Source organism: Neurospora tetrasperma, assembly GCF_000213175.1.
Source record: "Neurospora tetrasperma FGSC 2508 unplaced genomic scaffold NEUTE1scaffold_5, whole genome shotgun sequence".
In the NCBI taxonomy this organism is placed as follows: domain Eukaryota; kingdom Fungi; phylum Ascomycota; class Sordariomycetes; order Sordariales; family Sordariaceae; genus Neurospora; species Neurospora tetrasperma.
In genome coordinates this window covers 888,509-900,220 of record NW_009799103.1, presented here as the reverse complement: position 1 = coordinate 900,220, position 11,712 = coordinate 888,509, and the positions used below count along the sequence as shown (strand labels likewise).

The 11,712-nt window shown below is 52.9% G+C and overlaps 4 protein-coding genes across 4 annotated transcripts; 3 read left to right on the top strand and 1 right to left on the bottom strand.

Moving 5' to 3' along the window:
• Positions 1-654: 654 nt before the first annotated feature.
• On the top strand, positions 655-2,630 carry NEUTE1DRAFT_147782 (uncharacterized protein; the record flags this gene model as incomplete). The annotated part of the gene is made up of 2 exons (XM_009854760.1): positions 655-779; positions 860-2,630. 2 exons carry the CDS (start codon positions 691-693, stop codon positions 2,628-2,630), a joined length of 1,860 nt encoding a protein of 619 aa, XP_009853062.1.
• A 382-nt stretch (positions 2,631-3,012) lies between these two features.
• On the bottom strand, positions 3,013-4,224 carry NEUTE1DRAFT_117692 (ARP2/3 complex 21 kDa subunit; the record flags this gene model as incomplete). The annotated part of the gene is made up of 3 exons (XM_009854759.1): positions 3,013-3,393; positions 3,524-3,916; positions 4,151-4,224. 3 exons carry the CDS (start codon positions 4,154-4,156, stop codon positions 3,214-3,216), a joined length of 579 nt encoding a protein of 192 aa, XP_009853061.1.
• A 2,004-nt stretch (positions 4,225-6,228) lies between these two features.
• On the top strand, positions 6,229-8,397 carry NEUTE1DRAFT_66644 (uncharacterized protein; the record flags this gene model as incomplete). The annotated part of the gene is made up of 2 exons (XM_009854758.1): positions 6,229-7,642; positions 7,781-8,397. 2 exons carry the CDS (start codon positions 6,255-6,257, stop codon positions 7,971-7,973), a joined length of 1,581 nt encoding a protein of 526 aa, XP_009853060.1.
• A 1,220-nt stretch (positions 8,398-9,617) lies between these two features.
• Positions 9,618-10,034, top strand: NEUTE1DRAFT_46427 (uncharacterized protein; the record flags this gene model as incomplete). Its single annotated transcript, XM_009854428.1, has 3 exons — positions 9,618-9,670; positions 9,804-9,871; positions 9,943-10,034. 3 exons carry the CDS (start codon positions 9,618-9,620, stop codon positions 10,032-10,034), a joined length of 213 nt encoding a protein of 70 aa, XP_009852730.1.
• Between the last annotated feature and the right edge of the window lie 1,678 nt (positions 10,035-11,712).

The following is an 11,712-nucleotide window of genomic DNA, read 5'->3' as shown; positions in this document are numbered from 1 at the left end:
AGGTAGCTAGGCAACAACTCGACGATGAATTCGGGAAATGACTCGAGCGTCACAAGAGCCAATGATGTGGTGGTGGTGGAGCAATCAGTTCAGCACAACGGATAAGTCGAGAAACATTGAGAGGGCACAGTTGGACGCAATGGTTGAGTGTAGTTTAGAGGAAGAGCCTGGGAAGAAGCGGACGAGACTCGGATGGTGTTGAAGTCAATTGAACGATTTTCTAGTCGTGGTAAAAGACGGAGTCACAACTATTGTTTGACCTGTTCTATAGGTACTGCCCCCTCTCCAGTAGGCAGTCATACGCACCTTCCCATCGACTGTTGATGACAAATTCGGCAAGGACAGCCACAAATGTCGACGTGGAAAGTTGGAATTGTGTGATTGTTTAGATTCCATGTTGATGCTTCAGTGGTAATTGTTAGTGCACATCCCCCTGGGCAGTGAGGTTCAAAGTGGGTCCCACCCCCAACCCATCAAGGTCCCCTGAGCGTGGAGTCGTCCCGGTAGGTCGAGACCCATTCACGCCTGCAACGGACCCGCAGGACCCCGCAACGCGCTAAGCTCCGGACTTTTCTCGCCGATTTTTTTTTTTTCCTCGGCGGCAATTGAAATTCCTCTTCGGGAATCGCGATTCCACTTTTGCAATCTTGAACCGAGCAACGAACAGGATTGCGAACCAGGCAATTCAAGATGCACCACTCAGTAATCAAGCCCAACAGCTGGGTAGCCCTCAAGCTGCCCTCCGGTGTTACCAGAGTTATCCAGGTCACTCCTAATACGTACGTCAACCGAGGACCATGACGGCTTCAATGTAAACAAAACATAGCGAGATACTGATATGCCTTCATTACACCACCAGATCGATCTCCCTTGGAAAATACGGCACCTTCCCTGCCAACCTAATCCTCGAACGCCCATACTACCTTACCTTTGAGGTCCAAGACAAGCTTCCCGAAGAAAGCTTTTCCCGCCTCCGAGTCGTCCCCCCTTCCGAGCTTTACGCCGATGTCTTCGCCGAAGAGGACGCCGAATGCGCCAACCCCGCTGCCGGTCCTGGTTCCAACAATGACGCCGTCATTGCCACCGCCGCTGGCGAAGAATTCAGCTTAGTCGATGCCGAGAGCGGCAACGTCATTGCGCGGTCTACCCAAGAAGTTATCGACGAGAACGCCCGCCAGAAGCTGACACAAGCGGAAATTGAGGAGCTGAAGCGCGATGGGACCAACGCCGGCAAGGACGTCATTGCCAAGCTGCTCTTATCGCATGCTGCTCTCGACCAGAAGACGAGTTTTAGTTTGTCCAAGTACAAGCTGTTGAAGACGAAGAAGTATATCAGGAGGTTTCAGGTCCTGCCCATCGACGTTCCCACCTTTTCCAACTGGCAGCTGGAGGAGAGAGATGCTAGCAAGATCTTGGACATCCGGGCCGAGATGATGGGTTTGGTCGGTTGCTGGGGTAATGTTCACTACGGCGGTGCGGATGTCTTCCTGGAGGATCCCAAGGCGACAACAGAACAAGGAGAGGAGGCTCTTGCACCCTTGCAGGAGGACTTGCTGGCTGGAAGGTGGCTAGTTGTCGATGATACCGGTGGTCTATTAGTCGCAGCCATGGCCGAGCGCATGGGTGTTCTCTACAAGGAAGATGACGAGACTGAGGAAGCGGCGGAAGAGGAGGAAACCACAGAAAAGGCCGAGGAAGAGACGGAACATAAACAGGAATCTGACACGACCAGTCATCAAGATACGGAAATGGTCGACGGACAACAGCAAGAATCAACATCAGAGACAACAACCCTCGCCCGACACCCCAAGCGCCCGCGCGACAACAAGCCGCGCGACTCCGATTTCGCCGTTCCCTTTTCCCAAACCAACACCATCACCGTCCTTCACGGTGCCAGCCAACCGAACCTTTCATTTCTCAACTACTGGAACTTCGATGTCACCGCCCCACAACACCCGCCGCACCCGCTACTGAACCACCTTCTCACGCTCAGCTGGCTGCAGCTCCTCAAGCCCGAACTCGACACCTCGTACTCGACCCCTCCCCTCACTGCCGACCCTGAGACCTTGAGCACCTGGAAGCCCAGCCGCCGTGGCAACTTCCACCGCAAGCGCAGACGCTACGCCCGCGTTCGCCACATTGTCGACAGCACGCGCGCCGGCAACTTCTCCGGCCTCGTCTGCGCCAGCACCATGGACCCGATCTCGATCCTCAAGCACGCCCTTCCCCTCTTGGCTGGCGGCGCCCCTGTGGCCATCTACTCTCCCTCTCTCGAGCCTCTCGCAACACTAGCCGATTGCTTCAGCGTTGCCAGGAGGACGGCGTGGAACAGCGGACACGTGGCGGAGATCCAGGGCAAGACAGCTGAAGAGCTGGAAAAGTGGGAGGGAAGCGAGCAGTTCCCTCTCAACCCCACGCTGTTACTGGGCACAAGCATCCAGACTAGCAGGGCGAGGAGGTGGCAGGTCTTGCCGGGCAGGACGCATCCGTTGATGACGGAGCGCGGTGGTGCGGATGGATATATCTTTACGGGATGGAGGGCGAAGCCGGCGGAGGGCAAGATCGCGGCCAAGGGCAAATTCAAGAGGAGGAAGATGGAGGAGAGCGTTTCGACGCCGGCTTCGGCATGAGTGGATTGGTCGGAAAGACCTAGTCATGGTTCAAAGATGCCATTTTTCTCCCCTGCATCGGAAGATCTTTCAAGGAGGATTTTACAGCTGCAATGAGGCAGAGGGAAAGTCAGAAAGGGAAAGACAGATAGAGGCCGGCTTGCAGTAGGTGGACTCGACCAGCCGAGGAGGAGTGGAGGCAACCATGGGTCCAAAGGATTATGCTTTGTCCATCAGAGGCGGGCAAACAATGAGCAAGGGTCTGATAGTAGCAGTCAGGAGAACCAGCAAGACAGATGTGCATAGATCTCGTTTGCGCTTAGATACCATTTGCACGAAATAGAGCTGCAGTAATTCTACTAATCGAACGTTAACTGGAGATACAACCCATGTCGCTCATGATCGGGTTATGGATATGGTGCATTCGATCTATGCTTGTTCGAACCGGACCACGTAAGAACAACAACAACTGAAAGCCTTGCTCGCTCGCCCCAACACACCCTCACACTCTAGGAAACTTGAAATATTATTTGTGTAGAGTACGTATTATACTTTGGCGCTAAACGATTCCATGCAACGCCATCTGAACCGGGAAGGCATCGCATTAGAGTCCCTTGCCCATGAACTTCCTCTTGGTAAAGCTCAACCACCACTTGCTCGGCTTGTCCTCGGTCTCGTCGTCGTACACGCGCGCCAGTAACCTCTGCGCCAGCTCCTGCCGAACCTGCGACAGGTACTGACGGAGGACTTCTGCGTCTTGACGGTCGCGGGGGGGTTCGTACATCTGTTTTGCGTCAAACTTATTAGCCGCCATCCATTTTCTCGTTCACCGCCGCAGCCACATTTACTCCCATTCCATTCCCCATATTCCATTCCTGTCCCCAAGTCCTCTACTAATCGCCGAAAGAACTCACCTGATTCAAAGGCCACCCAGGATCGCCCGGCAACGCAAAGTTCACATCCAGCGCCGCATTGTTCACTTCCTTCGTCGCCTCCCTAACGCCATAGTGCGGCTTGATGCGGCCCAGACAGTCGCTGATGTACCAGATGCCGTAGACCAGCAGGCGGTCGGCGGGGCCCTGGATCTCAAAGTTGCGGAAAAAGGTGTTGGCGCGGAAGAGAGCTAGCGTCTCGTCCAGAATGTCGTATGACTCCGAGTCCGGGTCGGGCGACTCGTTGGCGGCGAGCGGAGGGTCCGGGAAGGGGAGAGGGTAGGTTGGCCCGCGGATCTTGGTGCGAAGCGGGAAGAGAGGGAAATTGCCGATTAAGCGGGGGGAGGGGTCGGCGTTGAAGACGGAGTTGTAGGCCTAGTGAGTGGCATCGTTAGTTTGGCTTTTGGTGATGAGAGTTGGTGCGTGAGGCCAGAGGCGAGGGAATGCGATTGGGCGCAAAGCGGTTCGTGGTGTTGTTGGGTGGTGATGCGATCGTGGACGAAGCTTTGTCGGACGATTAAGGGGTAGCTGGCTGGCTGACTGGTATAGCTTGGGGAAGCTATGCGCATAGCGGCTGGGTGTTGGGAGCTTGCGAGCGGGTGCGCTTACCGGCATTGTGACGGTTGGTATCAAGCTCCCTCTATGAAGCTATTACCAGATTAAGCAAAAGGGTGTTCAAGTTGGAGATAGGTAAATCTGGGATGTCGTGTTGACTTGACCGCGTCCGGGTTCTATGGCGCAGCCTTGCGGGGTGATGGGGTCAATTGGACTAGGTTGACTTGGGCTGGCCTTCCTGGACCTGCAGCGTGCCAGCGATGGGCGATGGCGGCTTCTCCTGCGCTGACGTCGAGCTGGCGGTGACGACCGCTGCTTGCACCGTGTGCAGTGAGAGCTGAAGCTGGTCTGTGCGTCACCTTCCTATTTGGATTTGTGGCTCAGCAGTGGCTGTGTCCGGACTCCGGATGAGACCTGGTACTACAGTAGTATGAAGCACTCCCGGTTCCCATCACGTGTAGAGCTACCGGAGCCGGCCTCGTCATCGGACAGGCAGCAGCTCGCTTGGCTCCGATAAAGTGGATCTTTGCGGCCTAAAGTGGAACCACCTAGTCCCGAGGTAATCGGAAGGTCTTGCACAATGCATCATCTGTTTAAGGAGAGCGAATGTGAACAAGCCAAAATGCCACTTCATTGGTATACAGAGGAAGTTTCAGTGACACAAAGACTCTTCACGTGTTATGTAGTCAGCCACCGCGTTCGATGTCAGCGCCCGTTTTCCATACAGCTTAAGCTGCTGTGTCTCGAAATCCAGACCAAGAGCAAGACTCCATGCTCAAGGTGGTGTTCCAAGGATCCCATCATTACTCATTATGGCGGAATTTTTCAAGGAAGAAGATTGTCCAAGGTTCACGCCGTGGTCGAGTCCAACAACCTGGAAGAGAGCCAACACCTGAATGTTAGTTGGATAGGATGAAGTCCAACACCGTGAACGCCGCGCTGCGCCCACCGCTGCCTGAATGAACGACAAGGGAGCCCGTCATCAAGGAGAGAGGATAAGACTCAGCAAGCAGAAACATTGAAGAGACAAGAGGGAATGCCAAGGCAATAAGTCACGGGAGCTCGTGTGCTAGCGCGTCGAAAATGATGAAATCAGCCAGCAGTCTAGACTTGGCTGGCTGTTGTTGGCGCAATTGTTCATCCGACGCAGATCCGGGACTGCCACACACCCGACAGGCACACCACCAGTCGAGAGCGCTACTACGCTGCTTAAAGGTACTGTGATAGTAGTGTACGCACCAACGCGGAATCACAAGCGCCGTCGTGCGCCGTCCACTGAGAAAGGGTGATGATGGAGGGGTATTTTGGGTTCTCCAGTCCCCTCACATACATCACTGCGTCACGGTTCTCTCCCGCCTCCCCTCCACCTACTGCCTTCTTCAATCTTTTAAAACCAGCCCTCCGCTTCTTCACGCCCAAAGGCAAACACAAGAACCCGGACAAACCCCTCCTCCCACTTTTTGAACTAGAAGGCAAACTTTGATCCTACACTAGTGCTTTTTTCCCCCTCTTTACGGTGACTCAGTTGTTACCAGCGCGACTTGTTTTGGATCGCTTTTCTCCATTCCTCAAACCAAAACAAAACATCATTCCAAGCACCATTTTCACGTGAGTTGCTTGCATGTTTTACCGGCGCTGCGAATTTGGTGTGATTTCACCTGTGTTTTGTGCGTGGGGCTGACTTGGATTAACAGAAAAAAGGGGACCCCAGAAAAAGGGAACGTGCACTGCAGTGGACGCGCGCATCACTCCCTCCACAAAACGCTCTGCCGATCCGCCCTAGCAGAGCTGTGACATCCACTGCGCTCCGCCCATTGAATAGGTCAACAAAAGAAGACGACTGACGGACCAGGAACACTCTCCCCCCTTCGAGATAGTTCCCGTCCACTTGCTTCTTTCATGACCGCATTTGAGTACGTCCAGTCCCGCTCATTTTGCGACTTCGCTCTTTTATCTTCTTTGATCATATCATCGCGCAAACACCTGTTATCCTTTTAAGACGACCATTCGTTCTGGCAATAGCTACATCGCGCCAACGTTACATCTACATTACAACAACCTGGAACTACATAGCTGACGCGCGCCTCCAATCTCGGCTTCTCTTGTCTTCAGGTCCCTCATTTCTAGCAGTGGCACCTTGTTTGGACAATTGCGCGCCATGATAGAGGTAGCCATGTCAGCCTCACGCGACATATCCGGCCCATCGCCGGGCCCTACACAACAACCCCCGGCCTCAGCCTCCGAAGTTCACAGCCCCGCCTTCAGCAGCCAAAGTACCGATGCATCGACGTCATCGCCGCCGCGCCGGAAACGGACCACCCCAAGGAAACGAAAGGTTCCCCGGGTATACCGCCCCGATGAAGGCTCTATATACGACATAATGCACGACAATTCTGGCAAATCGCTCTACGTTCTTCCCATTTGCTGGACAGATCTCCATGCCACGCTCCTTGGCGCATCGTTCACCGAAGGTGCCCCTATTGTCACGCCGGTACCGGAATCTATTCATGGGCAATGGCTCGATCCTTCGCTCCTTGCGCGCCAGCTCACCGACCAACTTCACACCCTTATCAGGAACGAACCGTCCATGACACGAGTATTTTGCAAGAACATGGCCATGAAGAACGCAATGGGCATCTTTTTCCCGGATAGGCTAGCAAACCCCAAGATGAACGCCGAGCTTGACATTTACTTTGGCCAGCGCGTCTTCCGGAAGGCGGTGCGCATTCCGTGCCTGTGGAAGACACCCATCGGCAGTTCATTCGCAACAATACCCACGGTCCCGAACGACTCCTTTTACGTACCCAACAGCCCGCAGGAGCCGCAGCCTGGAATACCCCAGCAGACACCCAACATGCCGATTCTAGCCTACTTCAACAAGTCGCAACTTGCTTTGATACGACAAAACCTGTTCAGGATTATTCAAACGCCCTTCAACCCCAATGACGCTGTCGCCGGTCTACAAGCATTGCGCTCGAAACATTTGATACCTGCCGACGTCGATCAGGATCCGTATCTTGTCGCGATGATGGTCTCCATGGCGCAATCGAATTACTACCAGGATGCTTTGTACTCGCAAAAATCCGACTCCCAACAGTCCACGCGCTCCAGCAACGGCAAACTCTTCGAGCTTACAGAACCAAAGTTCGAGGATACCAAGGTTGCAATCATTGCCCACGACGAGGGCATCGAGAACAACCCCCGGTTTCTTGTCTACACGGCGACGGTGACGGCAGATTACATGGAGCGGTGGCTGTACCCGCTCAAGGTACCCCAATCGTCCAAGAAAGCGAAGAAGCAAATCAGTCTCGACATAACCATGACGCCCGTCCCCTTCTGGCCCATTCTCGGTTTGAAAGAGCGCCTAGCTAGGGCGCTGGGTAAGGACATTGTCGGTCCGGACGTGTATTCCGACCTCTATCCCGATCACATCGGCTTCTGGGACCTTCTCGTGGAGCCACGCAAACCCGCCACCAACAACAGCACACCACCGAGGAACGAATCCAACTCGAGGAAACGACGTGCTGATAGGCAAGGAGGAAGGGAGTCGCAAAGTAGTCCGAGCGATCAGAGTCAAAGTCAAAGTCAGAGTCAACGACACAGTCAGGGCAGTCAGGGTTACAACAGCCAGGGAAGTACCACGAGCTCCCAGAGCCAGAGCAGGGGGGATAGTGAGAGTGATAGCCAACGGGAACCCTTGTCCGAGGTTTATAACAGCAGCTTCGAGGAGGAGGCGCCCGAGAGCGACGCCACTACGAGCCCTACGAGATCTGAGGCGGACCGAACAGACCGAGCAGATCGTGATCGGCCCGTACTAAGTCCGAATACTAAGAGGAGGAGGACGGCGAGGTCTATCAGTGCTGTGGAGGTCCGTTAGTTGCTGACTCACAGTCGGTCGATCGACCGATGGTTCGTGAGGTGAGATCATGATCATGAGGCTCCTTTCTTCTCTATGCTATCTACGCACACATTGTATTTGTTATGAGTCATGTTCTATTGTCGTCTGGGTATCATGTATGTTTGTCGTGTTGTCTCCGTGTCACTGGAAGTGCATGGGTTTCAAGAGAGGCTAAACGGGATGCGCGGGATGGAAGGCATAGAAAGAGGAGGGAACCACGAACGGGCATGCTTTGCGTTACGAGGATGGCGTCTCAGATGGGAAGCTTGGGAAACATGGAAACGATACCCCCTTTGCAAATCCAACTTGTGGCTCGTTTAATCAATTCGGATATGGTATATTGAAGTTGGTGTTAAGAGTACTGGTGTCCCGCTGATTATAGTGTTGGTGTCAAGTGGAATGGTTCTGCTAGATGTCTGTTTGATTCCTGTAAAGATATACGATGATGGGTATGGCGTTTATGTAAGAACACACGTACTTTTTGTTTTGGATGAAAGAAGACTCCTCGACCCTCGGGGCCATGAAATTGTTCATCTTCGAACGTTTGTTAGCAGTCAATGTTGCATCGAATTTGTCGGATAATCCATGGACACAACAAACAATGGCGGAGTGTCCATTGTAACTAGCAAATTTTTCTCATACGGGACGCAACAAATGCCCGCATTCAGGGATCCAGGCTCGAGAGTTTTCGATCTCATTCAGCCATGTCCTCGTCGGTTTTATTCACGATTCTGTGATTGTCACCAAACCCATCAAGAAGGAGGTGCCAATCCCATCAATATCTCACCAACCGAAAACACATCACTTTTTCTCGTGCCCGCCCTGATCACGACTGCTGTTACTGGCCAGTTTGATGAGCTCCTCTTATGTGAGCCTACCACGAATTCCAGATAAGGGGCAGGTACTTTTGACTGTCACAGCTGTCAAATCCATGTGTCAGTGTTAGTGTTACCTGCAGGGCTAGGAAGGTAGGACTCGAAGATGTGCGAGTGGATGCAGTTGTGGTGGCTCCTTTCTTCCTTACTTGCTGTTATTACGCCCCACGCTATTTGTTCGCTCGCTCCTCCCTTTTGTACTCGGACTGTCATCGACTCAGATCCTGAGGACAGAGGCGAGTGTTTGGCAACTACTCGTCCTGACTTGTGCTAATATAAGATGGGAACGTGATGATTCATGAGTGTGGTGTGTTTTGCGCTTTCCGCTGTGAAGATTTGCGTTAGCATCAATAGGCTGGCCGGTTCTTGCTACAGTCGTCTCAAACATTTGAGGGGTGGCAGCTTCCATCTGTGAGGAGTGTCCAGATTGGTCACTCTGTGTTTTGTGCCTGTAGTGCTCTCTCTCGATTCTCGAGTATCGAGAGACTATTCCCAACTTAGAGGATTGACACCTACAGCATCATCCCTCTTGGGTACCTACCTATCATTTCGCTACCTACCTATGTATAAAAGCTTCAACGAGCTTTGAACCCTATACACATTGTCTACTGCTCATCATACCGGAACTCGACCGATGCTACCTCTCCCTGACGAACCACTACCATTGCCTTGACTTGGTATCGCTCAAGTTATCCACCATTCTTCAACTACACCCCAAACCATCAAGAATCACAACCCGCTGGCAATCATGGGTCTAGAGGACTTTGTCGAGGAAGTCGCCGACGCTGTTGATGGGCAGGAGTACGTTCACTCTCACGTCCATTCTTCTCCTCCGGCCATATCATATCCCTTTGAAGTTTCGTGTGCCGACCCTTCCCGAGTCGCCCAAAGGCAGCCAAAGCATGTGACTAACCTCTCCCCTCTCCTTCTCTAGTGCCGCTGAGCAAGCATCAGCCGATAAGACGGGCGATGACGCCAATGAGGATGTTGTTGTTGACAGTAGTGAGTTCAACGATGCTACTTATCTTTCCCGGGTAGACCTGGGTCCGTTCAATAGGTAACCTCTCTGCCAGTCGTCGATGAAGTAGCAGAGAAAGAAGACATCCCGGCAGCTCTCCTTCCTGAGATCAATGATGCCGTTAATGATGAATTCAACAAGCTCTGAGATTGACTGGAATGGGGGTGTTTAGGCGACATGGCGAGAAGTGGTGCGTATGAAAGGAGTATTTTGCGGGGAGGCTCTTCAGCCCCGTTTATGTGCCGCCATTGAGCATAGAAACATTATCACATCCTTGGTCTCGATACCTGGAAGGCTTGCACACCATTGGCAAGTAACTGCCTCGGATCGTCAGGAACAGGAGACACTCCCCCTTTTTTGAAGAATGCGGGCCGGCTTGCTGATGTGGGTGTGACGATCCAGTCCCACCACTTCCAGAAGTTCAGCAGAGCTACAAACAGAGACGGGACGATCGACTGGTGGAACATGATAGTGTGGACTGTGTGTGCTGAGTGGCGGGCACGCAGCTCGTGAGATTTTAGACTCAGGGAGCTACACGCTGTAAGAGTCGACAAAATGAATGAGACTTGAAAGACTGTTCCACATCCGCTCCCCGGCCGTGGTGCGTAACACATGATCTTGACCGGCGGAAATGGAAGCAGCGCTGGTGTACTGTGAGGAGGACATAGGTTGGCTAACCTTTGTGCTTCAGTCTCCACTCCCGTTCGAGTGTTCTGTTGTACCTAATACTCACCGAGCAATCGATACCTCCAGGTGAGTTTGCACTTCGACGCGGATTATTGAGAGCCTCGCAAAGAACCAACCCCCGAACAAAGCGAACCAAACCCATTTCGGTATTCAATTCGGTAGTGGGGAGAGCTCCAAGGTTTCCTACATGTCACTTTCTCGGTGGACTTTGCAGTTTGGAATTTGAACTGGGAGGGCTCGGAAGGGAAATGTTGGCAGATGTCAGATTGTGAGAGATCGTAATTGGACACCCCCGCATTTCACGTCAGACTTCCGCCGCTAGTAGGTTGTGGGTAGCTGATCTTGAGGCCAAGAAGAAGTTGGGGTAAACGCTCCGCAATTTTCACCGAACATCTTCACAAACACGAGGGGGGTGGGTGTGGTGGTTGGCTTGGTTTGCCGCCGTAGCCGTTTGCCGTTGACGTGACCCGTATAGTAGTTTTCAGACCCCATATTTCACTCCGATTATGCCATGCGAGATGGATCATGGAGGTGTGTGGAGGCGGGGAGATGTGAGGTCGAGGTCGTCGGCGCTTGTATCCGAACGTGATGTTCTCGCAGTTGAAGGTTGTAGGGTTTTTTTTTTTGGATGACTAACAGCAACCACCTAACCCCTCTTGAGGAGATCAACAGTCTGGAATTGGCATTTGTGATGTTCACATGAAGGAAATTTTTCACATTGGGAGGATTCTGCCAAGGCCGAGAGTTTAGGCAGTTTCCCCCCAAGTCGCAAACAACTCACGATGCTACAGTTGTGACAGCCAAGGCGCTATCGCTAAAGACGGTAAGCCCGGGGACGTGCACGCTCGAAAGGGCAAAGTGGTTTTGGTAAAGCCTGAGTCACAGCCCTGCTAGTGTAGAATATCCTTGAAATCCTCCATACTGCTCCATGAACAGTTTGAGCCGATCTGGGCCTTATCCATTTTGTCGTTTCGTTTTCGGTAGTTCTCCTTCCATTTTCGACTTCGACCCTTCGTTGTTTCTGTCTCATACAGTGTCACGTCAATCCTCTCAGCCCCCATCGTATCTCAGCCTGTCGAAACGAAGCATGCATGGCTTCCACACGTTCCCGAGCGGCAACGCCGTCCGGCTTATGTCA